The sequence below is a fragment of the Carcharodon carcharias genome, chromosome 19 (assembly GCF_017639515.1).
Source record: "Carcharodon carcharias isolate sCarCar2 chromosome 19, sCarCar2.pri, whole genome shotgun sequence".
Classification (NCBI taxonomy): domain Eukaryota; kingdom Metazoa; phylum Chordata; class Chondrichthyes; order Lamniformes; family Lamnidae; genus Carcharodon; species Carcharodon carcharias.
The window spans coordinates 102,729,531-102,755,933 of record NC_054485.1 but is presented as its reverse complement, the minus strand read 5'-3'; the positions used below and the strand labels follow the sequence as shown (position 1 = coordinate 102,755,933).

At 46.2% G+C, this 26,403-nt stretch overlaps 1 protein-coding gene across 6 annotated transcripts in view; it reads left to right on the top strand.

The window, feature by feature from the left end:
• Window positions 1–16,042, top strand: part of ehmt2 (euchromatic histone-lysine N-methyltransferase 2) — an 87,163-nt gene extending 71,121 nt beyond the window's left edge. For 5 of the 6 annotated variants that reach the window (XM_041213557.1, XM_041213554.1, XM_041213556.1 and 2 more), the window contains 7 exons: window positions 452–529; window positions 4,639–4,754; window positions 5,648–5,734; window positions 7,784–7,862; window positions 8,431–8,606; window positions 11,641–11,817; window positions 15,782–16,042. In XM_041213557.1, coding sequence (XP_041069491.1) covers window positions 452–529; window positions 4,639–4,754; window positions 5,648–5,734; window positions 7,784–7,862; window positions 8,431–8,606; window positions 11,641–11,817; window positions 15,782–15,872 — 804 coding nt within the window. In that variant the 3' untranslated portion in view covers window positions 15,873–16,042. Of the gene's footprint in view, window positions 1–451; window positions 530–4,638; window positions 4,755–5,647; window positions 5,735–7,783; window positions 7,863–8,430; window positions 8,607–11,640; window positions 11,818–15,528 lie in introns of all 6 variants that reach the window. The other variant, XM_041213555.1, reaches the window with a different exon arrangement.
• Window positions 16,043–26,403: the final 10,361 nt, after the last annotated feature.

Here is a 26,403-nt window from a genome sequence, read left to right as displayed (position 1 = left end):
TTGCCTTATCAGGCAGCGCATTCAAGATCACCATAGCTAGCTGTGTGAAAAATAATTCTCTTCTCACCTTTTTTATCAATCACCTCAAATCTGTGTCCTCTGGTTACCATCCCTCCTGCCTCTGGAAGCTGTTCCTCCATACTTGCTCTGTCAAAACCCCTCATGATTTTGACCACTTCTATCAAATCTCCTCTTAACCTTGCCTGTTCTAAGGAGGACAGTCCCAGCACCTCCAGTCCATCCAGGTTGAGAGTGGAGTAATGCTTCAGATGTTGGAACTTGTTTCTCAGTTTGATGAAATATGAATTAACCTTCCTGTTCTCAACCCTGTCTCACCTGTGCATTTGCAGCATTTTTAGTTTTGGTTTCAGATTTCCACCTTTCTCACCGCGTGGCGTCAAAGCTGCAAGTCTTTGCTGTTTCTCTCACCTGTGTCGTGGTTCCTCTGCAGCACTGTACCTGTTTGGATGACTGTTCCTCCAGTAACTGCCTCTGTGGGCAGCTCAGTATTCGCTGCTGGTATGACAAGGTAAGTGCTCTCTGCCTGCCATCCTCCTCTAAATTCATGTGTCTACCTTTATAAAAGGCTGACACAAGACTTGGAAATGACCGTGAGAAAGAGAGAGATAGACTTCAAGAGAACATTGACAAGATGGTGGAATGGGCAGATGAAATTTAATGGAGAGAAGGATGAACTTATACATTTTGGTAGGAAGAAGAGGGAGAGATAATATAAAATAAAGGGTACAATTCTAAAGTAGGTGCAGGAGCAGAGGGAATGGAGTAGGTATAGGTGCACAAATCATTGAAAGTGGCAGGTTGAGAAAGCAGTTAAAAGGGCATATGGGATTCAAGAATTAGGAGCAGGAGTAGGCCATTCGCCTCCTCGAGCCTGCTCAACCATTCAATAAGATCTGACTGTGGCCTCGACTCCACTTTCCTGTCTGCTCACCCATAATCCTTGACTCCCTCGTCAATCAAAAATCTGTCTAACACAGCCTTGAATATATTCAATGACCCAGCCTCCACAACTCGCTAGGCAAGGAATTCCACAGAGACCCTCTGAGAAAAACTGTTCTCTGTAGCTGAGAGCGTGAATCCCATAGGCTGTGTTGCCTACTCGAAGCCAGAGTTAAGGACATCTCCTTGACACTGGAGAGGAATTTGGAGTAAGAGTGGAAGGATTCAATTGTTGTCTATGTGGGTGCCAACAGCATAGGTAAGACTAAGAATGAGGTTCTACAGAGTGGGTATGAGCAACCAGGGACTAAATTAAAAAGCAGAACCACAAAGATAATAATCTCTGGAATCCAACCTGAGCCATGAGCAAATTGTCATAAGATGAATAAGATCAGAGAATTGAATGTGTGGCTCAAAGATTGGTGTGAGAGAAGCGGGTTTCAATCCATGGGGCACTGGTACCAATGTTGGGGAAAGAGGGAGCTGTACCATTGTGATAGTCTTAACCTGAAATGTGCTGGGACCAGTGACCTGACAAATCGTATAACTATGGCTTTAGAGAGGGTTTTAAACTAAATAGTGGGCAGGAGGGTTCACATGAAGGGAAATTGGGCAAGTTAAACAGAAAGGACAATGCAATGGTGCAAGGTTGCAATACGGGTAATGTGAGTGTGACAGGAAGGGACAGAATGTGCAAACATAAGAGTGCACAAACAAATAAGGTCAGAATAGGGAGAAATGGCAAAAAAGACAGAATTAAAGGTTCTTTATCTGAATGCACACAGTATTCATAACAAGATGGATGAATTGAAAGCACAATAGAAATAAATGAGTAAGGTTCATTGCTATCACAGAGACATGTTTGCAAAGTGGCCATGACTGGGACCTGAATTTTTAAGGGTGTCTGACTTTTCAAAAGGACAGGGAGAAAGTAAAAGGATGTGGGGTAGCTCTGTTAATAAAGGATGAATCATTACAGGAGTGAGAGATGATCTTGGTGCAGAGAATCAAGATGTAGAATCAGTTTGGTGGAAATAAAAAGTAGCCAAAGAAAGAAGTCATTGATTGGAACAATTTAAAGCACCCCCCGCCCTCGACAGTAGATACACTGTAGGACAGAGTATAAACCAATCAATAATGTGGACTTGTAAGAAAAGTACTGCAAATAATCGTCGTTGATTTTAATCTTCATATTGAATTGGACAGATCAGATTGTAGCTTAGAGGATGAGTTCATAGAGAGTATTAGGGACAGTTTCTTAGAACAATATGCTCTGGAAACAACCAGGGACCAGGCTATTTTAGACTTGGTAATGTGTAATGAGATGGGCTTAATTAAGGACCTCATAGTAAAGATCCTTTAGATAAGAGCAATCATAACATTTTTCACATTCAGTTTGAGAGTAAGGAATGTAGGTCTGAAACTAGTGCCTTAAATTTAAATAAAGCTAATTACAAGAGTATGAAGACAGAGTTGGCTAAAGTGGACAAGGTGAATAGGTTAAAAGTAAGAAACAGTGGCAGACAAACAGACTGTGAGAGCTTCTATATAAAAAGGAAAGAGTAGCGACAGTGAGTCTGGTCCCTTAGAGGGTGAGACTAGGGAATTAATAACGGGAAACAAGGAAACGGCAGAGACTTTGAACATATGTTTTAAACTGTTTTCACAGTAGGAGACAAAAAATGCATTACAAGAATAGTACAAAATCAAGAGGCAAATGGAAGGGAGGGTCTTAATCACAATTACTAGAGAAAAGATACCAGGAAAATTAATGGAGCTAAAAACTGACAAGCCCCCTGGACCTGATGGCCTGTATCCTAGGGTCTTAAGAGAAGTGGATGCAGAGATAGTGGATGCATTGGTTGTAATCCTCCAAAATTCCCTAGATTCTGGAAAGGTGACTGGAAAATCGCAAATGTAACACCTCAGTTCAAGAAAGGAGGGAAACAGAAAGCCGAAAACCATAGGCCACTTAACGTAATATTTATCATTGGAAAATACCAGTATCTATTATTAAGGAAGTAGTAGCAGGGAATTTAGAAAATCATAATACAATCAGGTAGAGTCAGCATGGTTTTGTGAAAGGGAAATCGTGTTTGACAAATTTACTGGAGTTCTTTGAGGACGTAACAAGCAGGGTGGATAATGGGGAACCAGTGGATGTGCATTTGGATTTCCATTATTTGCTCAGATGATGTGGGCACCGCTGGCTAGGCCAGCATTTATTGCCCATCCCTAATTGCCCTTGTTCAGATGACATTGCTGTGGGTCTGTAGTCACATATAGGCCAGACCAGGTAAGGACAGCAGATTTACTCTCCTAAGGGACATTAGTGAACATGATGGGTTTTTACGACAATCGGCAATGGTTTTATGGTCATCATCAGACTTTTAATTCCAGTTTTTCATTAAATTCAAATTTCACCATCTGCCATGGTGAATTCGAACCCCGGTCCCCAGAGCATTACCCTGGGTTTCTGGAATGCTCGTCCATTGACAATATCACTATGCCACCGCACAAGATAAGAGCTCATGGTGTTGGGGGTGATATGTTAGCACGAATTGTGTTTTGGCTAACTAACAGGAAAGAGAGAGCCGGGATAAATAGGTCATTTTCTGGTTTGAAAACTGTAACAAGTGAAGCGGCACAGGGATCAGTACTGGGGCCTCAACTATTTATGATCTATACGGATGACTTGGATGAATGGACCAATTGTAACAAAATTTGCAAATGATGCAAAGGTGGGCAGGGAAGCAAATTGTGAGGAGGATATGAAGTCTGCAAAGAGATATAGCGAGTTAAGTTAGTGGGCAAACATTTGGCAGATGGAGTATAATATGGGAAAATGTAAGGTATCCACTTTGGCAGGAAGAATAGACAAGCAGAATATTATTTAAATGGAGAGAGACTACAGAATGCTGCGACACAGGGAGATATGAATGTCCTAAGATTTGAATCACAAAATGTTAGCATGCAGGTACAGTAAGTAATTAGGAAGGCAAATGCAAGGTTGGCCTTTATTGCAGGGGTCATTGGAGTTTGGAATCCTTTTACCTAGAGAGCAGTGAAGATTGTTTCAATGAATCGGCCAAAGCTGAGTTAGACAGATTTTTGATCCAAAAGAGAGCCACAGGTTATGGGGAGTCAGGCAGGAAAGTGGAGCTAAGGTCATAATCAGGTCAGCCATGATCTTATTAAATGGCCCAGCAAGCTCAAGGGACTGAACGGTCGTCTCCTGCTCCCATTTCTTATGACCTTATTAATGATGGAGAACCAGAGGATTTAAGATGATTGGCAAGAGAAGCAGTGGCGACATGAGGAAAAATGTTCTTACGCAGTCAGTGGCTAGTACTGGGCATGCACTGTCCTGAGGGTGTGGTGGAGGCAGATTTCAGTCGTGACTTTAAAAAGGAGATTAGATAAGCACCAGAAGGGACCAAAATGCAGAGCTACAGGGAAAGGGTCTGGGTGTGGGACCAGCTAAATAGCTGTGGCAGAGAGCCGGTAGGGACTCAACGGGCTGAAGGGCCTCCTGCGCTGTAACCATTCCATGATCCTATGGCGGTGCATTCTGACCTGCAGTCATGTGTCACTGCGATGGTCACAGCGCAGAGCAACATGTGAAATAATGACAAAGTGAACCCCGGTGTTAACCATTTCCCTCTTTTTGCGAGGCAGGATGGGCGTCTTTTGCAAGAATTCAACAAGATTGAGCCTCCTCTGATCTTCGAGTGCAATCAGGCCTGTTCCTGTTGGCGGTCGTGCAAGAACCGTGTGGTACAAAGTGGAATCAAGTAAGAGGTGGTTGCTGCAGGGCTGAAGTATACAGATTAAACCATCTCCCACTGTACTCCTCACCCCTTTGAGTCCAATTGTCTCTCCCTGACAGAGTGTCCTGTTGAATGGAGGGGAGAGAGTGGTGGTGGAGAAACCCCTCTCAACGTTTCTCAAATCCGATCAGGAGGGATTATCTTCCCCTTTTATTTCCTCCCAGTATTTGCTAAACGCTTTTCCAATAAACCTTTTTGGAGAATTCTCCCCGCCCCATTCCTCTCTTCCCCGTGGCTTTCGTGTTTCTCTGCAGCACCCAGTGTTTGCCGTTCCGACCTGTCCATAGGAGCTGTTGCCTTTGATCTGCATGTCAGTGGGCTGAGGAAGTGGTGGGGGAGGGGGAGCGGTGGGGGAGTGGGGAGGGAATCAGGTGTGATATTGCTTCCTGATCGCTGTCCAGCATACCCCTCCCCAGCCCCCCTCTCCCCCACCAGTTCTTTTCCCCCAACCCCTCCATATACCCTCCTCACACTTTTCTTTTTGCAAATTGAATGTTTGCAGAGGGGATCGGCCCTAGCGGCAGCTCCTCCACAGTCGAGCAGCCGACTGGCACTCATCGCTCCAGTCTTTGCGTGAGAGATGCCGAGTTGTGCCTCTGCTGACTGTGCCCCAGTGAGAATTGAGAGGGCGGGGGGGGGGGGGGGGGGGGGGGGGGGGGGGGGGGGGGGGGGGGGGTGGGTGGTGGAAGGGAGAGAATGAGGGCGAGACCTTGACTTGTTATTGGACCGAATCTCGTGCATTGCTAAAGAATAGCTCAACGTCCCCCCCTCCCCATAAGATACAGAGGGGGCAACAGATTTAGTGCTGATTTTGAACAGTTGCCTGATTCGATTGTTCTCTCAATTTTGCCGGGAAGAGTTCGCTTACAGCTCTACCGGACGGAGAAGATGGGCTGGGGAGTGCGAGCGCTGCAGGACATTCCACAAGGGACCTTCATCTGTGAGTAAGTATAGTGCGAAGGAATGTTCAATGACATGTGATTCAGGCCATCGAACAGCCATTTTTACAACTGAGCTGATTTGTGGGTGAAGATGCCAATCAGCGGAAAGTTAGTGTTAATGAGCTTAAAGGTCTGGTGGGAATTAAGTGGACATCTGACCAGAAGACAGCCCTGTTCTCATCGGGTGAGTGTGGTTAAAATTACCTCCATTATTTCGCTGATTTGAATTTTCAGCTTGAAGTAGTTTGGAATTGAAGTGATTCAGTGTCCTGCTACTCCCAGTTCTGCACATAGGCTATCGTCCTTTAGCGTTAACATATTTCCTCCCACTCTTCCTGACCTGTTGAATGTTTGAATATCTTTAAAACAGATGTAGATAGATTCTTGATAAGCAAAAGGGTGAAAGGCTACTGGGGGTGGGCAGGAATGTGGAGTTGAGGTTAAAATCAGATCAGCCCTGATCTTATTAAATGGCGGAGCAGGCTCGAGGGGCCGCGTGGCCTACTCCTGCTCCAAATTCGTATGTTCTCAATTCCCCTTTATTGGCTCTTGATCCTGCCTCTGACTGACCCTCTCCCTGCCTCTGACTGACCCTCTCCCTGCCTCTGACTGACCCTCTCCCTGCCTCTGACTGACCCTCTCCCTGCCTCTGACTGACCCTCTCCCTGCCTCTGACTGACCCTCTCCCTGCCTCTGACTGACCCTCTCCCTGCCTCTGACTGACCCTCTCCCTGCCTCTGACTGACCCTCTCCCTGCCTCTGACTGACCCTGTCCCTGCCTCTGACTGACCCTCTCCCTGCCTCTGACTGACCCTCTCCCTGCCTCTGACTGACCCTGACCCTGCCTCTGACTGACCCTGTCCCTGCCTCTGACTGACCCTGTCCCTGCCTCTGTCTGACCCTGTCCCTGCCTCTGTCTGACCCTGGCCTGCCTCTGACTGACCCTGTCCCTGCCTCTGACTGACCCTGTCCCTGCCTCTGACTGACCCTGTCCCTGCCTCTGACTGACCCTGTCCCTGCCTCTGACTGACCCTCTCCCTGCCTCTGTCTGACCCTTTCTCTGCCTCAGACTGCCCCTCTCCCTTTCCTGCCTCTGTCTGACCCTCTCTCTGCCTCTGAATGACTCTCTCCCTGCCTCTGACTGACCACCTCTGCACTCCAGGCCCTTTCGCTTCATCAGCCACAGACCCAGCCCTGACCCTCAATCCTGCCCCTAATTGAATCATACACCTGAGCCTCAGCACTTACAGTGCATTTTCCCTCAGCTACTGTGAAAACTGTAAGTGGAATTGTGCAAACAGTGCTGTACAAGAAGAGCTATGTTTGAGGGTGGGAGGGGAGGGGCTGCTGCTGTGTGCTCAGAACACTGAGAGGCTCATACCTGAGGTTGTGTTGTGCTGTGCAGACATTCCCCATTAATGGAGTTTCCGAGTAATGGGAAGGTTGTTTCTCAGTGGTTCTCAGTTAAAGTGTTACCTCCTCCCGTGCTGGGGATGAAGTTGGGTAGACTTTTCTCCCTTGCTCTCTTTGAGTGCTGCAATGGGATAAAACGTTACACCAAGGCTCCAACTCCCTGCTCGAGTGGATGTAAAAGATTTCATAGCATTATTTCCATGGAGAGCAGGTGAATTATCCCTGGTGTCCTGGCCAGCATTTATCGCTCAATCAGCATCACAAAAAACAGATTATCTGGCTATTATCTCGTGGCTGTTTGTGGGTATTTGCTGAGTGTGTATTGGCTGCCGTGTTTCCTACATAACAACAACTAGAATTCAAGAAATTATTTCATTGGCAGCAAAATACATTGAGGCGTCCGGTGGTCATGAAAAGCGCTATATAAATGCAAGTCTTTTTGGCCCTCTCTCATGCTCTCTGTCTCTCTTGCTCTTGCTAACCTGCTCCCATTCTCCCTCAAGCTCTCTCTTTCCTGCTGTCACCCTCTATCTCTTGCTCTCTCTCTTGACTTCTCTTGCTCTCTCTATCTAGCTTTCTTGCTTTCTCTCGTTCTGTCTCTCTCGCTCGTCATTTTTAATAGCTTCCTCTTTGATTCAGGTATGTGGGTGAGATCATTTCAGACGCTGAGGCAGATGTGCGTGAAGATGACTCCTACCTCTTTGACCTGGATAATAAGGTAATGCTGCCTCACTGAGGGCTCATCTGACTGCCGACTGAGGGCCACGTTGAGGTGGCAAGTAGTCAGTGGTGACTGATACTCCCAAACCCGGGGCGTTGAATACAGCTTCCCCTCCCACTGTCTCAACTGAGATCCACTAGTGTTGGATCAGGGGCAGAATGCAACAGCCTGGGAATCGGCTCCGTGCTTGGGTTATCGTGTCTCCAGGGATTTGAAGATTAATCTCACTGGACACTGTGAGATAGAGTGAATTCCTAGGTGGCATTGTGTGTTTTTTTTAAAAAACCAAGGTGCTTTGAAAGTTTTTGTTTATCAATTGTCAAAATACTTTGGAGTTGGGGGAAGAAGGCTGTTGACCAGGCAGTGGGATGTCATGTGATAAAAACTCCAGAAATTTGGCCAATTTCACTGTGTATTCAAGATGTTAGGTTTATTGCTTAAGCTGCAGAATGTGTGAAAGATAGTTCTTTACTTGCTAGCTCTAATACGGCATCTAGTACAGCATCCTGGATCTGCAAGCTGGCGGCTGGAAAGGCCTTATCCTTTATTTTGGGTTGTATTCCAGGACGGGGAGGTATATTGCATCGACGCCCGTTACTACGGCAACGTGAGCCGCTTCATAAACCACCTGTGCGACCCAAACATCATCCCCGTCCGTGTCTTCATGCTGCACCAGGACCTCCGATTTCCCCGGATTGCGTTCTTCAGCAGCCGGGATATCAAGACGGGCGAGGAACTCGGGTAGGTGTGTCTGGAGCAGGGGGTTGCAGCCTGTGCAGTGCTAATGGTTGGATGATTATGTTGTTAAAGATGTGTAGGTGATGGGCAATTGTTTGATTAAGGGCTGAAAGAGTCAGCCCAGCACACTTGAGGGCACCGCAGGGGCTGGGGTACATCATCACCCCACAAAACGACATTTTAATTTTGAAACGTTGCACGTTTCCTCTGGTAATTTGTTTTGCGTTTCAGTGTCCCATTAAGGGGCTGTCAATCCCAATTTGGTTAATTTTATTTTATTTGTTTTAAAAGAGTATAAGAGAGTCAGCTGCTGATCTTTGGCCACCCAGTGATGCAGAAGTGGGGTGTGTTGGAGGAGGGGGTAGAGGGAGGAGGACCTTCTTGTAAGTCTGCTCCTGGGCCTGGCCAAGGTGGCCATCAACGGGTCCAGGCAGCGAGCGGTCGAGATGGTTGTCCAGCCTGACTGTCTGTGTGAGGTCGGCTCCCGTTGGAACCGATCCCCCCCCCCCCCCCCCCCCCCCCCCCCCCCCGCCCCTATCGGACGGAATTTCACGTTGGCCCCGTGTCCCGAAACCTCCCTCGGGAACCTCAGCCCCGTAATTCCCTCCCGTGTCTTTCCATTCTGCGCGGAGGGATTTCCTGTACAGGCTGCTACCGCACACCCTTCAGTCCCTCGCCCTCGCCGTGGCGTTCCACCCTGTCGCCCGTGGGTGGCGGGGGCCCCCACTGGAGGGCTGTCTACCCGGGAGTCGTCCCATTTGGCGTGGAGGGTGTTGCATGCAGCATTCCCGTGCAACAAATTGATTAAGATGGTTCACAGACACCCAGGCCGCCTGTATTTGCTGTGGCCTCGAGGAAGTCAGTATTCCACATTTACATAGGTTGTGCGAGGTTACAGCCCCTTTTTGATTATTTGAGGGGGGCTGCTCCTCAAATTTCGACTGCACTTCAGCTGCACCTGATCTTTGGCCACCTGATGCAGAGGGGAAGCGGGCAGATCAGAGGACCACCTCATGGTTTTGCTCTCGGGCCTAGCCAGGGTAGACATTAACAGATCCGGGCAGCAAGTCATGGAGTTGCCCATTAGACTCGACTGTCTGGCCCTATTCTGCAGCTGCATTTGTGCTCAGGCGTCCCTGGAGAGGGAACGCACGGTGTCCACTGGTGGGCTTAAGGTCATCCGGGACCACAGGGCACCACAGGGTCTGGACAGTATCATCAGTCCCAGGAATATTACTCTAATTTGATAAGTTTTTTCTTTAAAGTTTTGTCTTTTTGCTACAGTGTCCCTTTAAGGTGCTTTCAATTAGCTTATTAGCTAATTTGCTTATTCTGTGTGGTTTCAAAAGGGCATATAAAGTGAGTTAGCTGGGACACTGAGCTAGTAGTTAGGAGGCAGGGATCTGTAATGCTGCATCCTGTGAACAAACCTACTACTAAGGAAAAGATCTGTGTCTTGTTTAATGCTTCACCATCCGGCTTGGATTTACATAGCATGTGACAGGGCATGTTGGTAACAACAGCCACAACTTGTCTTTGTATAGTGTTTTAACCTCCCTACCTCTGAAAGAATCTAGAACTAGGAGACGCTGTTTAATAATAAGAGGTCTCCCACTTAAGGCGGAGATGGGGAGGAATTTCCGGGGGTCGTCGGTGTTTGGAATTCTTTTCCCCAGGGAGCAGTTGAGGTTGGGTCATTGAATATATTCAGGGCTGTTGGGCAGATTGACAAGGGAGTCAAGGATTATGGGGACAAGCAGGAAAGTGAAGTTAAAGCCACAGTCAGATCAGCCATGATCTTATTGACTGGCGGTGCAGGCTCGATGGGCCAAATGCCCGGCTCCTGTTTCCAATAATCTTATGATAATCTCCTGCAGCCCTAAAACCCTCTGAGATCTCTGCCTTCCTCTAATTCTAGTCTCTTGCGTACCCTCTGATTTTAGCCGCTGCACCATTGGTGACCATGCCTTCAGATGCCTGGGCCCTGAGCTCTGGAGTTCTCTCCCTGCACCTTTCCATATTCCTTTAAGACACTCCTTAAAACCTACCTCTTGGGCTAAGTTTTGGTCGCCTGTCCTCAAAATCTGCTTTCGTGGCTCGGTGTCAAATTTTGTTACCAGCTCCGGTGTAGAGACTTGGGGTGTTTTACTATGTTAAAGACGCCAGATGAAAAGAAACTGTTCTTGATGTGAACCATCACAAGATGCTGCACAGGAACATTATCGAACAAAATTTGACACTGACACTAAGAGACGTTGGTTCGGGTCATCAAAAACTCAGTCAAAGGGATAGGCTTTAAAGAGAACCTAAAGGAGGAGAGAGAGGCTGGAGAGGTTGAGGGAGGGAATTCCAGTGCCTGAGGCCGAGGCATCTGAAGGCACGGCCAACGGGGTATAGCATGAAGGAAACACCTGCTGGGTGACTGATGCTGGGGTTTCCAATCTGGTCATAAAGTAAGGGAGCTTGGCAAGGCTGCAGCACATGTTGGTGCTGGCCACGATTCAGGCTGGCACCTTGACTGTCCTTTCTCCCAGCACCCGCGCCCTGCCACCAGCCTCCTGTCAGACACACTCCCAACTGATCTGACTGTGGCCTTAGCTCCACTTTCCTGCGTGCCCCTCATAACCCCTGACTCCCCTTGTCAATCAAAAATCTGTCTAACTGCGCCTTGCATACAGTCAGTGACCCAACCTCCACTGTTCGCTGGGGAAGAGAAGTCCAAGTGCTAACGACCCTTTGACGTGAGAAATTTCTCCTCATCTCTGTCTTAAATGAGAGACCCCTTATTTTGAAATCGTGCCCCCTCGTCCTAGATTTCCCCCAGGAGGGGGAATAAATCGTCTCAGCACCTACCCTGTCAAGCCCCCTCAGGACCTGACATGTTTCAACATGTGAAACATATAAGATTCTAAGAGATTTGCAGGAGCTGAATGACCCCCTATTGTTCCTTTTCAGTTCACGTTAAGAGCATTGAGATTTTGAACCCTCGGCTGAAGCACTTCTTTTTTTTTTCCATCCGCCTCTTTATCTTTTCCAGCTTCGATTACGGAGACCGATTCTGGGACATCAAGTGTAAATATTTCACCTGCCAGTGCGGGTCGGAGAAATGCAAGCACTCAGCAGAGGCCATCGCACTGGAGCAGAGCCGCTTAGCTAGGCTGGAGTCGTACCAGGACACCGTGCCCGAGAGCAGCCTGACTGTCGTCGGACCCTCGTGAGACCACCTACTGATCGTGGAATTCTTTCTCCCCTAGCACCACCACCACTACAATCTCTGTTTCAAATATTTCACTCAGAACTCTATAGCATTAAGGTAGCAGGCAACCCCCAAAACCATACCAACCGCGTGAGGAACAGACCTTTGTGGAAAAGGGTGGTCTTGTTTGGGGTCTTTCCTTCTCCCCCCCCCCCCCCCCCCCCCCCCCCCCCCCCCCCCCCCCCCCCCCCCCCCCCCCCCCCCCCACGGCATAGTGACTCACAGCTTTAATGGCGAGAGTTGCATTTTGTTTCATTATTGCAGCCAAAGGCCTTAATCTTTTCCTGAAGCCACCAGACAGATTTGCCCTGGAATCGACAACCCCTTGGAGGCATGTATTAGCCGGCCTCACTTCCTGAGGTAAGTACATCCTGCTGCCCTGTGCGATATCCCTGGCTGAGGGCCACAGTTATAGGCAAGAAAGGAACTATCTTGTCAGCCTCCCCTCCGCTTGTATGGAGTAGGTATTATCGTAGGATTACTTTGAATTCTTTTCTCCTTGTGTCTTAAACTGTGAATTTAATCTTTTGTATTATTATTAATAATAATCTGAAAAGGAGACAAATATTTAAAGGCAGGTTGCATTTACAGGCTTGGCCTCCAAAGTGGAGGAGGCTACAACAAGGGTGCTCATCACTGAATCAATTCCCAGTGGAGCTTCTCCTCGGGGTTTAGTTAATCTAGCTAGAAGCTGGGGAAGTGTCGAGGTTGCCCCCTTGGCGAGGCAAGCTGCAGGACTCTGGGGAGTTGTGGGTGCACAGCAAATACCTACAGTACTGTGAATACCTTGGACACTCCTTGACTTGCCTTTGCATAGCGCAGCCAGGGGTTCTCAAACACAATGGGAATGCTTTCTACCCTTCGAATGGGACTTTCCCAGCAGTCGCTCAGTCCCCTTGTGTTTTACCTGGTTTTGTCACGCCCTCGACTTCAAAGTACAGACCCCCACCACCTGCCCTCTACCTCTTGTTCTTTGCCACTTTTTTTCATTCTTTCACGTGACAGTCACTGGCTACACCAGCATTTGTTGCCAATCCCTAATTTCCCTTGAGAAGTTGGTGGCGGGCTGCCTTCTTGAACCGCTGTAGTCCCTGTGGTGCAGGTACACCCACAGCGCTGTTAGAGGTGGAGGTCCAGAATTTTGACCCAGCGACAGTGAAGGAACGGCCGATATATTTCCAAGCCAGGATGGTGAGTGGCTTGGAGGGGAACTTCCAGGTGGTGGTGTTCCCATGCTGCCCTTGTCCTTCTAAGTGGTTGAGGTTGTGGGTTTGGAAGGGTGTAACTGCATACTCTTGTCATTCTAACCTGAGACCATTTCTTCTGTGGGAGAGAGGGCAGAGATTAGTGTTAATACTGGTCAGGAAGGGCATTAATGTTGAGCGGGTAAAGACACAAGTGGTGTTAATGCTGGGAAGGCGGAGCATTAATGCTGATCAGGTAGAGACACAACTGGTGCTAATACTGGGAAGGATGGTTTAATCCCCATATGGCCGTAAAATTCTGTGGATGCTGGAAATCTGAAATTAAAACAGAGAAGAAGTTAGTGATGCTCAGCAGGTCAGTGGGTAACTCCCTCGCCTCTGTGTTGGGAGGATGTGGGTTCAAGACCCACTCTGAGATCATAATCCGGGTTGACCTTCCCTACTGCAGTACTGAAGGAGTGCTGCACTGTCCGAGGGTCAGCACTGAGGGAATACTGCACTGTTGGAGGGTCAGCACTGAGGGAGTGCTGCACTGTGCGAGGGTCTGTACTGAGGGAGCACTGCACTAGGACGGGCAATATAGAAAGAGTGCTGCACTGTCAGAGGGTAGGTACTGCGGGATTGCTGCACTGTTGGAGGGTCAGTACTGAGGGAGCACTGCACTGTTGGAGGGTCAGTACTGAGGTATGCTGCCCTGTCAGAGGATCATCACTGAGGGAGCACTCATCTGTCAGGGCATAGTACTGAGGAAGTGCTGCACTGTCATATGTTAAACGCTGAGGGAGTGCTGCACTAGTATTGAGAGAGCACTGCGCTGTTGGAGGGTCAGTACTGGGGGATTGCTGCACTGTCGGAGGGTCAGTACTGAGGGAGCGCTGCACTGTCATATATTAAGCGCTGAGGGAGTGCTGCACCAGTATTGAGAGAGCGCTGCGCTGTTGGAGGGTCAGTACTGGGGGATTATTGCTGCACTGTCGGAGGGTCAGTACTGAGGGATTGCTGCACTGTCGGAGGGTCAGTGCTGAGGGAGCGCTGCACTAGGACAGGCAGTATTGAGAGAGCACTGCACTGTCGAAGTATTAGTGCTGAGGGAGCACTGCACTGCGGGAGGGTCATTACTGAAGGAGTGCTGCACTGTCAGAGGGTCAGTACTGAGGGAGCACTGCACTGTCGGAGGGTCATTACTGAAGGAGTGCTGCACTGTCAGAGCGTCAGTACTGAGGGAGCACTGCACTGTCGGAGGGTCAATACTGACGGAGCACCACTGTCGGAGGTTCAGTACTGAGGGAACGCTGTGCTTGGGATAAGTATCGAGAGAGCACCGTGCTATTGGAGGGTCGGTACTGGGGGACTGCTGCACTGTCGGAGTGTCAGTACTGAGGGATTGCTGCACTGTCGGAGGGTCAATACTGAGGGAGCGCTGCACAAGGACAGGCAGTATTGAGAGAGCACTGCACTGTCGAAGTGTTAGTACTGAGGGAGCGCTGCACTGCGGGAGGGTCATTACTGAAGGAGTGCTGCACTGTCAGAGGATCAGTACTGAGGGAGCACTGCACTGTCGGAGGGTCAGTACAGACGGAGCACTGCACTGTCGGAGGTTCAGTACTGAGGGAACGCTGCGCTAGGGATAAGTATCGAGAGAGCACCGTGCTATCGGAGGGTCAGTAATGGGGGAATCACTGCACTGTCGGGAGGGTCAGTACTGAGGGAGTGCTGCACTGTCAGTTGGTCAGCACTGAGGGAGCGCTGCGCTAGGGGTAAGTATCGAGAGAGCACCGCACTATTGCAGGGTCAGTAATGGGGGAATCACTGCACTGTCGGGAGGACCAGTACTGAGGGAGCACTGCACTGTCGGAGGTTCAGTGCTGAGGGAGTGCTGTACTGTCAGGATCAGTACTGAGGGAGCACTGCACTGTTGGAGATTCAGTCCTGAGGGAGTGCTGCACTGTTGGAGGGTCAGTACTGAGGGAGTGCTGCGCTGTCGGACGGTCAGTACTGAGGGAGTGCTGCACTGTCAAAGCATTAGGACTGAGGGAGCACTGCACTGTCATATGGTCATTATCGCAGGTTGCTCTGCACTGTTGGACAGGTAGTGCTGTGTGAGTGTTGCAGTCAGACAGTCAGTATTGAGGAAACACCTGTAGAAGTGCTGATTTTCAGATGAGACATTAAGCCGAGGCCAAGCCTGCCCTTTTGGGTGGTCGTACAAGTCCCCACACACAATTTCGAAGCATAGATAACGAGTTCTCCTCAGTGTCCTGGGTCAATATTTATCCCTTAAGCAACATCATTTAAAAAAAAGATTATCTGGTCATTATCTCATTTCTGTTTTAGGGAGCTTGCTGTAAGCAGATTGGCTCTGCTCCTTTTCCTACCTTACAACAGTGACTGCCCTTCATTAATAAAACAAAATAAAGCGCTTTGGGAGATTGATGTAAAATGCAAGTATTTCTGTTCTCCCTAGGGAGACATCCTCATCCCGCCACTGCCTCAAATTGTCTAAGTTGGCACAGGTCTCGGATCAAGACTGTACTGCGTGACCCAAACAGAAAGATGTCCCTGTTTGTTAGTGGTTTCATATATGTGTACCTGAAGAAAAGTTATATATTTTTTGTAGTGGAGTAGAGCGTGACTTGAACTGTAGACTGTGAAAGTTGCCAATGTGGCTGCTTTGTGACACTTAACTGGCCATTTCACCAGTTTCTTTCCGTGTCCAGTGGCAGTTTGACAGCCTGGGTCGGACCTGGTTTCATATACTCAGCAGGATATGTGAGCAATCTACTGGCACGTACCTCAGTGAAGGTTTGAAGAATCTGCTCAAATGTATTTGGTTGCGATGATATTAAAGCCCTGGACCCCACCACCCTGGAAAAGAAACATGAATTGTTTTGTTTTTTTTTTAGAAAGCACTGCTGTTCAGGATTTTGTTTCTGTTTGATACTGTTCATTAAAAGACCATTATACTCGTTTTTTTTAAACCGTGCCCTGTATTTATTACTTCATGTGCAGTGCTTGCAATGAATTAATCTTACACATTGCTTCTTGGGAACATTATGATTTAATTTCCAACTGGACTGAGCAATTGGAACTGTGTACGGCTTAGGAGCACAATGTTGCTTCTCCTCAGTAGCTTTGGTCACGGAATGCCATGAATCACAATTGCACTTGCGCTTGTGTGTAAAACAATGGGATGGACTCTCAGGGTAAATGTAACGATGCTCAGACAAATGCCTTGGCGAGCAGGACTCGATTTGGATTCAGAAGGAAGGGATCCCCAAGTTTGACGGGTTGACAGTGGATTATGGGAAGCTCAACTTCCAGAAGGCTTTTGGCAACAGCTCCACATGAAAGGCTGTTCATCAAACTCAAATCCATGGGCATTCAAGCTAAATTTTGGTAATGGAAAAAGAAACTGACAATAATAGAAAACCCACAGGGAGTGTTAATTATGATTGAGGTGGGGGGGGGGGGTGTTGGGGTACCTCAGATTTGCTACCAATTGTAGTTTACACCAATAACTTGAGTTTCAGAAACTCACTGCTCCACAAGAAGGGAGGATGGAATGGGAAGAAATTACAGAATGAGTTGGATAAAATATGTAGGTGAACAGAACAATGACAAATATAGAACAACAGAACAAATTTAATGCAGAAACATGCTAAAAGCCCTGCACATGGGCATCAAGAGTCAATCACACAGGAACTAGGTCCTGTATAGGCCAGACAGGCTCCTCGTCCTCAAGGGTACTTGTGATCCCAGTTGAGGTTTTACAAAACTACAGCAGTTTTCATTTTCAAGTGGCAGCTCATGTATTATTGTGATTTCTTTAATTCATCTTTACAAATTCTATAGTGGGGCTTGAATTTATCATCTCTGGGTTGTCCGTCAGTGCCCCTAGCTTCTAGGGTACTGCACCCTAAATGGCTGCAATTGGAAGACACCTGGGAGTCTTTGTCGCCCTGCCTTGGTTCAATATACTATCAACAAAGACAGTTGAGATAGATTAGCCACAACACTAGTCATAGGAAATCACAGTCATAGGAACAGAATGAGGCTATTTAGTCCCTCAATCTTCAAAGAGACCACGATTAATCTATGATTTAATTCTAGATTGCTTGATAATTTTGCCTTTTCTCCGTATTACTTCATAAGTTTGGTTAACAAAAACCTACATCTATCTCAGATTTAAAATTCACATTTGATCTAGCACAGGGGTTCCCAAACTCTAGGTTGCAGTCCCCAGTGCAATCACTGGATGAGCAATTCGGGGAATCGATTACAAAAGTAGGGAGGTTATACTTCACTTGTACAGGGCATTGGTGAGACCACATTTTGAGTATTTAAAGAAATATGTAAATGCATTAGAAGCAGTTCATAGAAGGTTTACTAGACTAATACCAGGAATGGGCGAGTTGTCTTATGAAGAAAGTTTGGACAGGTTAGGCTTGTATCCACTGGAGTTTAGAAAAGTAAGAGGCAATTTAATTGAAACCTTTAAGATCCTGAAGGGTCTTGATGGAGAATCTAGAAGTTGGGGTAATGGTTTAAAAATAAGGGGTTGCTCATTTGAGACAGAGATGAGAAATTTTTTCTCTGAGGGTTGTGTGTCTTTGGAACTCTCTCCTTCAAAACGCGGTGGAAGCAGAGACTTTAAATATTTTTAAGGCAGAGCTAGATAGATTCCTGATTAGCAAGGGGGTGAAATGTTGTCAGGGGTAGGCAGGAATATGGGGTTGAGGTTACATTGCGATCAGCCAAGATCTTACTGAATGGTGGAGCAGGCTCCAGGGACCGGGTGGCCTTTTCGTATGTTCGTTAGCTCTCCTTCCGAGGCAGCAGTGGTCACCGTGGAGACGAATCTGGGTCCTTGTGGAACTCTTACAATGGGCCACCTTGAATGGTGAGATCTGCAGCAAGAGTCTGACTGGTTAATGTGAGATCTGCTGGGGCCGGCCTCCATTTTGCTGCCTTGAGTTTGATCTAGTGGTATTCACTATGCTGCCATTTTGTCTTTCCTGTGGCATGCTTGCTGGTCCCTGGTTTGCTTTCTCTTAGCTCAGTGCCCCTCCCTTGAGCCATTGCTCACAGTGAGGTGGGAGGGACAGTTGGCGAGTGGGAAAGATGCAGCGAATGGCAGCATCAGGGAAGGAGGGGAGCAGCAAGCAGCAGGGTTGGCAAGTGCCCTTCTGCTCCAATAATGTTTTAACTTGGACATTTGAACAGACAAAGATCCACCTAATTTCTTACAATCATTCCCAAGTGTCTTGTGTCTTTGATCCCACTGTGTGCAACCTTTTCATGGGTATTCTGTTTCAGTGAAATCAAGAGACTTTCTTAAGTACAAATATACTGTTACTGCAGCGACTTGCTGTCAAAACACAGCAGCAGGAAATCCTTGATTCACGGGCTCCTGCTGACACAGAACCATTCAAAATAAAAAATGGTAAGCCATTAGCCTTTCAGGAAACAGTTCAACCAGTGCACTATTCACTACTTGGAATGTAGGTAGTAAATTATTAGCATATGACTGCCTGAAGCATTAAATAGTTTTACATTTGTTGCACGAAGAAGCTGACACATTAGGAACATTAATCTTTTTAGATCTCAACCTGCTGGCCATTCTGTTTTGAGCTGACATATCTCGACAACCTGGAGATTAAAATGTTTTAAAGCACTTGTGATTTACAATGCCATCAAAATCCTTCTGTTAGATTATCGCCTCACTATGATCTCAAGGTAACTTGAGTACCTATTTCTGTGCAGCAACATTATTTCTCCAGGCGCTCTGTTTGCTTGCAATATTGTATCTGATTTAGCCACATTATTTGAAGAGAAAAGGTCTCTAGTACCACGAGATGTATTTGGTTTAAATTTGTAGATCTCACTCGCATCCTTGAGTCTCAAGTTGTGAATTTGAGCTCTAACTCCAGGACTGAAACACGGGATCTTGGTCGATGTTCCAGTGCTGCACTGTCAGAGGTGCTACCTTTGGGCATGAGACATTAAACCGAGGCCCTCTTGGATGGATTGCACTATTTTGAAGAGCAGGGGAGCTCTCCTCAGTGCCCCTGTTTACTTTTATCCTCTGATCACCATCATTAAAATAGATTGGACCTGTACAAGCTGGGAGGGTAGCACCCCAGCAGGACCAGGATCTATATCCTCGCAGGGGTATTCGCTAGCACTATGGGGGAAGGGTTTAAACTAAAGTGGAATGGGGATGGGAACCTGAGTGGGGAGACATGAGGAGGAAATAAAGAAATGAAAGACAGAAAAGTAAAAAGCAAAAGTGGAAGGCAGAGGAAAAGGGGACTAGCAGCAAATAGGGCCATACCATAGTGTTAAAAAAATGTAAAAAGGAAAGTCTGAAGGCACTAACTGAATGCATGGTGCATTCGCATTAAGGTAGACAAATTAGCAAATAGGTGTAAATGGGTCCAAAATGACTGAATATCCAAGGGTATTTGATATTTAGAAAGGACAGGCAAAAAGGAGGTGGCATGGCATTGTTAGTTTAGGATGAAAGCTGTGCACTAGTGAAAGAAACTATTGGTTCAGAAAACCTAAGTGTAGAATCAGTCTGGGTGGAGCTAAGAAGCAACAAGGTGCAGAAAACATTAGTGGGAGTTATGTATAGGCTCCAAACAGTAGTGGTAAGGTAGGGGATGGCATTAAACAGGAAATTAGAGATGCATGTAACAAGGGTGCTACAGTAATCATGAGCGACCTTATATATAGACTGGGCAAACCAAATTAGCAATAATACTGTGGTGGATGAATTCCAGGAGTGTGTACTAGATTTTTTTTAGACAAGTACATCGAGGAACCAACGAGGGAACAGGCTATCCTAGATTTGGTTTTGTGCAATGAGAAAGGGTTAATAATCTTGTTATGTGGGGTCCTTTAGGGAACAGTGAACATAACATGATAGATATCTTCCTTAGATTGGAAAGTGAAGTAGTCCAACCCAAAACTAGGGTCCTAAATCTAAACAATGGAAACTACGAAGGTATGAGGCATGAGTTGGCTAAGATAGATTGGGGAACTTCATTAAAAGGCCTCACGGTGGATAGACAATGGCTAATATTTAAGGAATTAATGTATGCATTGCAACAGTTCCTTTCTGGCGCAAAAATACAACAGGAAAAGTGGCCCAACCATGGCTAACAGAAGAAATTATGGATAGTATTAGATCCAAAGTGGAGTCGTATAAAGTTGCTAGAAAAAGTAGCAAGCCTGAGGATTGGGAGCAGTTTAGAATTCAGCAAAGCAGGACCAAGAGATTGATTAAGAGGGGAAAAATAAGAGTATGAGAGTAAACTTACAAGGAACATAAGAGGAATGCAAAAGCTTCTATAAGTATGTAAGAAGAAAAAGATGAGTGAAGATAAATGTAGGTCTCTTACAGTCCGAAACAGGAAAATTTAGAATAAGAGAACAAGGATATGGCAGAGCAATTAAACAACTACTTTAGTTCTGTCTTCACAGAGGGAGACAAATGACTTCCCAGAAATACTAGTGAACCAAAGGTATAGTGAGAAGGAGGGATTGAAGGAAATTAGAATCACTAAAAAAGCAGTGCTGGAGAAATTAATGGGACTGACAGCCAATAAATCCCCAGGGCCTGATAATCTACACCCCAGGATACTAAAGGAGGTGGCCATGGAAATAGTGGATGCATTGGTTGTCACCTTCCAAAATTCTGTAGATTTGGGAACAGTCCCGGCAGATTGGAGGGTGGGAAATGTAACCCCACCATTTTAAAAAGGAGGGAGAGAAAAAAATGGAATTACAGACCAATTAGCCTAACATCAGTGGCAGGGAAAATGCTACAGTTTATTATAGACGGTGTGATAACAGGACATTTAGAAAATATCAATGGGATCAGACAAAATCAACATGGATTTATGAAAGGGAAATCATATTTGACAAACCTATTGGAGTTTTTTGAGGACGTAGCAAGCAGAATAGATAAGGGAGAACCAGTAGATGTGGTGTATTTGGACTTTCAGAAAGCTTTTGATAAAGTCCCACATAAGAGGTTACTGTGTAAAATTAAAGCACATGGGATTGAGGTAATATATTGGCAAGGATTGAGAATTGTTAGCAGAAAGGAAACAGTAGGAATAAATGGGTCTTTTTCAGAATGGCAGGCAGAGACTAGTGGGGTACCGCAGGGATCAGGGCCCAGCTATTCACAATATATATCAATGATTTGGATGAGAGAACCAAATGTAATATTTCCAAGTTTGCTGACAACACAAAACTAGGCGGGAATGTGAGTAGTGAGGAGGATGTTAAGAGGCTTCAAGGTGATTTAGACAAGTTGAGTAAGTGGGCAAATACATACTGGATGCAGTATAACGTGGATAAATGTGAAATTATTCACTTTGGTAGGAAAAACAGAAAGTATTATTTAAATGGTGATAGATTGGGAAATGTTGATGTACAAAGGGACCTGGGTGTCCTTGTACACTGATCACTGAAAGCAAACATGCAGGTGCAGCAAGCAGTTAAGAAGGCAAATGGTATGTTGGCCTTCATTGCGAGAAAACTTGAGTACAGGAGCAAGGATATCTTACTGCAGCTGTACAGGGCCTTGGTGAGACCACACCTGGAGTATTGTGTGCAGTTTTGGTCTCCTTACCTAAGAAAGTATATACTTGCCATAGAGGGAATACAGCAAAGGCTCACCAGACTGATTCCTGGATGGCAGGATTGTCGTATGAGGAGAGATTGGACTGACTAGGCCTGTATTCACTGGAGTTTAGAAGAATGAGAGGGGATCTCATTGAAATGTATAAAATTCTGACAGGGCTGGACAGGCTGGATGCAGGGATGATGTTTCCTCTGGCTGGGGTTCTAGAACAAGGGGTCACAGTCTCAGGATATGGGGAAGGCCATTTAGGACTGAGCTGAGGAGAAACTTCTTCACTCAGAGTGGTGAATCTGTGGAATTCTCTACCACTGAGGGTTGTGGAAGCCAAGTCACTGAACATATTTAAGAAGGAAATATATAGATTTCTGGACCCTAAAGCCATCAAGGTGTATGGGGAGAGAGCAGGAGTACGGTGTTGAGATGGAGGACCAGCCACGATCATATTGAATGGCAGAGCAGGCTCGAAGTGCTGAATGACCTCCTCCTGCTTCTATTTTTGCTGTTTCTATGCGTTATCTAGTAATTTATTTCTTTGATCCTTGTGGAATCTTGCTACGCTCAATTTTGTTCCTGTGTTTCCTACAGCACAACAGCGAATGCACTTCAAAAGTAATTAATTGGCTACAAGGCACTTTTGGACATCCTGAGGTTAGATTAGCTATGGCAAGAAGCATGCCCCTGACTTAAATAGTGTCTGGAAGTGTAAAAGCATCATCATGAAGCTGAAAAATCAACTAGTATAGTCACTAGTGTGGAGTGCACACTCTATGGATGCAAGTAAGATGTAAATGCATTGGAAACAGTTCAGAGAAGCTTTACTAGACTAATACCTGGAATGGGCAAGTTTATTATGAGGAGAGGTTGGACGGGTTAAGCTTGTATCTGCTGGAGTTTAGAAGATTAAGAGGTGACTTGACTGAAACATATGAGACCATGAGGGATCTTGACAGAGTGGATGTGGAGAGGCTGCTCCCTCTTGTGGGCGAATCTGGAACTAGGGGTTACTGTTTAATAATAAGGGGTCGCCCATTTAAGAGAGAGATAAGAATTTTTTTCTCTGAGGGTCGTGTCTCTTTGGAAGTCTTCCTCAAAAGGTAGTAGAAGTAAAGTCTTTGAATATTTTTAAGGCAAGCTAGATAGATTCTTGATAAAAAAGGGATGAAAGGTTATCGGGGATAGGTGAGAAGGTGGAGTTGGCGTTACAATCAGATCAGCCATGATCTTATTGAATGGCGGAACAGGCCCAAGGGTCCGATTGGCCTATTCCTGCTTCTAATTCCTGCTTCTATGTTTATATGTATGTTCTTAAGATTTGGACTCTGAAGATAGAGGATGAGAGGGGGTTAACAGGTTTTGAAATGTGGGCATGGCAGAGGATGCTCAGAATCAGCTGGATGGACAGAAAGACATGAGCAGGTTAGATCAAGAGTAGAATTTGAGAATTCAAATGATTGCTGAGTACAGTTAGAGAGAGGAAGAAAGCCAAGTGTGAACATCGGAAATGAGGACCTGACAGCCTCGTCCTGGCAACAATTGAAGGAGAAAATTGAGGGTAAAAACAGAAGAGGCAAAAGAGAAGTCGGATGTAAGAACAGAAAGTACTGGAAAATCTCAACTGGTCTGGCAGTATCTGTGGAGAAAGAAACAGACTTAACGGTTTGAGTCCAATGTGACTCTTCTTTGGAACTGTTCCAAACTGAATTCTGAAGAAGAGCCATACTAGGCTCGAAATGTAAACTCGATGTTTCCCTCTCCACAGATACTGCCAGACCAGTTGAGATTTCTGAGCATTCACTGGATGTTTTTTCCTGAGCTGCTATCTCCCTGAGTCACCACAAAACCGCACTCTAAGCTGCACTTAGTATTACTTCAATTCTTGAGCAAACACATGAGTTCTCTAAACTCAGTCCCCCAACGGCCTTGCTGTACTTCTTATCAGAGAGCTTAGAACTCCTGTCTTCCCTCTCTGATATACACACTCTGAACTTCTTTTCTGTCTATCCCGGTGTCTGTGTGTGTGTGTGTCACTGGACACCTGTCACTAGGCAACAGCACAGTCTTTTCTATTTTGTGTTTTTTCCCAAAATCACTTAACTACTCACCCTTTTGTAACCAATCTCTTCACTTCAATGGTTGTAAAACCTCATTAAAAATGCAAGTATACAAACAAATCCAGAAAACCTCACCGTTGTACTCCGAAGCCCTCCAGGCTCCTCAGCACCAAGTTCACAAAACAAACTAAATAAAACGAAACTATATTCCACCTTTCTTAACACACAAATATAAAAATAGCTTAAACTTGGAAAGTTATACATTGTTCCTAACACTTGGGAAAGTGTTTGTTACAAGCATGGTCACAGAACGAAATGAGGTTAGTGGGGGAAAGGGGAATGTACATAGAGAGGATTACAAGGAAGTGATTGAAATGGCCTTAACTGTGATTGGCATGACGGGAATAGAGATGGCAAGCTTAAGGAGATGGTCATGAATATGGGTAGGAGAGTTTATATGGAGATAGATGCTAAGAAAGAATAGGAGGGTTTTAAACTCAGAGGTGAATGGGTAAAGTGAGTTAAGGTAGAGGTTGAAATCTCTAGGAATGGAAAGTCACTCGATGTGGAGGCTAAGAGAGAATAGGAGTATTAGGATATATTAGTGAGAAACCTGAAGTAGTACTTGGGTTGTTGGTAGAGAAGGCAGACTTCGAAGGGTATGTGAGAGGAGCGGAACAAGGCAAGATGGTCAAAGGATGAGAAGATGCCAGAGGCCAGATGGAAAGACCAGAGTGTGATTTGGTGATAAGGGCCACATTGCCAATTGCAATGATCTGGGTGGGGCAAATAGTGAAAGTGTAACCAAGCGATGATGCCTCAACAAAGGGCCTAGTTTCCATCAAGTGCACAATGTCAATACAAGCAGCTAAAATAAGATTATAGATAGCAAGGGCTTGTTCACAAAGGAACAGTCACGATAAAGACACAAACATGGAGCCATTACCAGCACAGAAAGAGGTCATTCAGTCCTTGGAGTCCATGCTGGCTCTCTATACAGCATTCCAAACAGTCCCAATCCTCAGGGCTATCTCCATAGCCCTCCAAATTTATTTCCTTCAAGCATCCAACCAACTTCCTTTGGAAATCATTCATCATCTCCACTTCCAGCACCCTCGTGGGCAGTGAGTTCCAGGATGTTACCACTCAATGTGTATCCCCCAGTCCTTATACCATCAGCTATAGTCATAGAGTTATACAGCACAGAAACAGGCCCTTCGGCCCATCGTGACTGTGCTGGCCATCAAGCACCTATCTATTCTAATCTATTTTTCAGCACCTGGCTCGTAGCCCTGTATGCTATGGTGTTTCAAGTGCTCATCTAAATACTATATAAATGTTGGGGAACAGCTTTTTTTTTTGTCTACCTTATCCAAGCCTATCATAATCATGTACACCGCAATCAGATCTCCCCTCAGTCCCCTTTGTTTAAGGAGAACAACCTCAGCTTCTCCAGCCTAACCCTGTGGTTGAAATTACTTAATCCTGGAGGGAGACATAGATCCCCCAGTGACGGATTCACTGCTGCTACATATATCCAATGAATTTCTTCGGACAATAACTCATTTCCCCAAGGAGGTTGGTGGACAGAGTTGGGGGGGGGCAGTGGTGGGGTGGCGCAGGTAGGTGGTGGTGAGGGGAAGCAGTCAGAAATCGCTGCAGATTCAAATTACAGAATTCAAATTATAGCCACAATGATGGGTCTGCAGGCGGGGCACAAGAGTAGCTAACTGGAGCGCACAAGGTGTTCCACTACAGCTGGCCGCGCAGAATTACAGACACACTATCTCCTTGCGCTTCTGTTAAACTGGAGGAAGAATCGGGTCAAATAATAAAAGCAAAATGCTGCGGATGCTTGAAATCTGAAATAAAAACGAAGTGCTAGAAGTGCTCAGCAGGTCTGGCAGCATCTGCGGAGAAAAATCAGTTAACACTTCGGGTCAAATCTGACTTTTTCAGAACTGAAGGAAGGCAGAATGGTGATGGGTCATACGCCATCGAGAGCGGGGGGTGGAGCGGAAGGGTAAAAGGGAAAGTCTGGGGCAGAATAGAGAGTGGGAGAGATTAGCTGACAAAGATGTCCTGGAGCAAAAAGCAAAGGGAGTGTTAATGATTAGAAACATAGAAACTAGGAGCAGGAGGAGGCCATTCGGCCCTTCCAGTGTGCTCAGCCATTCAATATGATCATGGCTGATCCTCTATCTCAACCCCATATTTCCGCTTTCTCTTCATATGCCTTGATGCCGCTAATATCCAAAAATTTAGCTTTTTTTTTCTTGAATAAACTCGGTGACCCGGCCTCCACAGCCTCCTGTGGTAGAGAATTCCACAGGTTGACCACCCTCTGAGTGAAGAAACCTTTCCTCATCTCAGTCCTAAATGGCCTGTCCCGTATCCTGGGACTGTGGCCCCTGGTTCTAGACTCCCCAGCCAGGGGAAATATCCTCCCTGCATCCAGTATATCTAGTCCGGTTAGAATTTTATACGTTTCAATCAGATCCCCTCTCGTTCTTCTAAACTCCAGTGAATAAAGGCCCAGTTGAACCACTTCTCCCCATACAACAGTCCTGCCATTCCCGGTATCAGCTTAGTGAACCTTCGCCACACTCCCTCTATGGCAAGTATATCC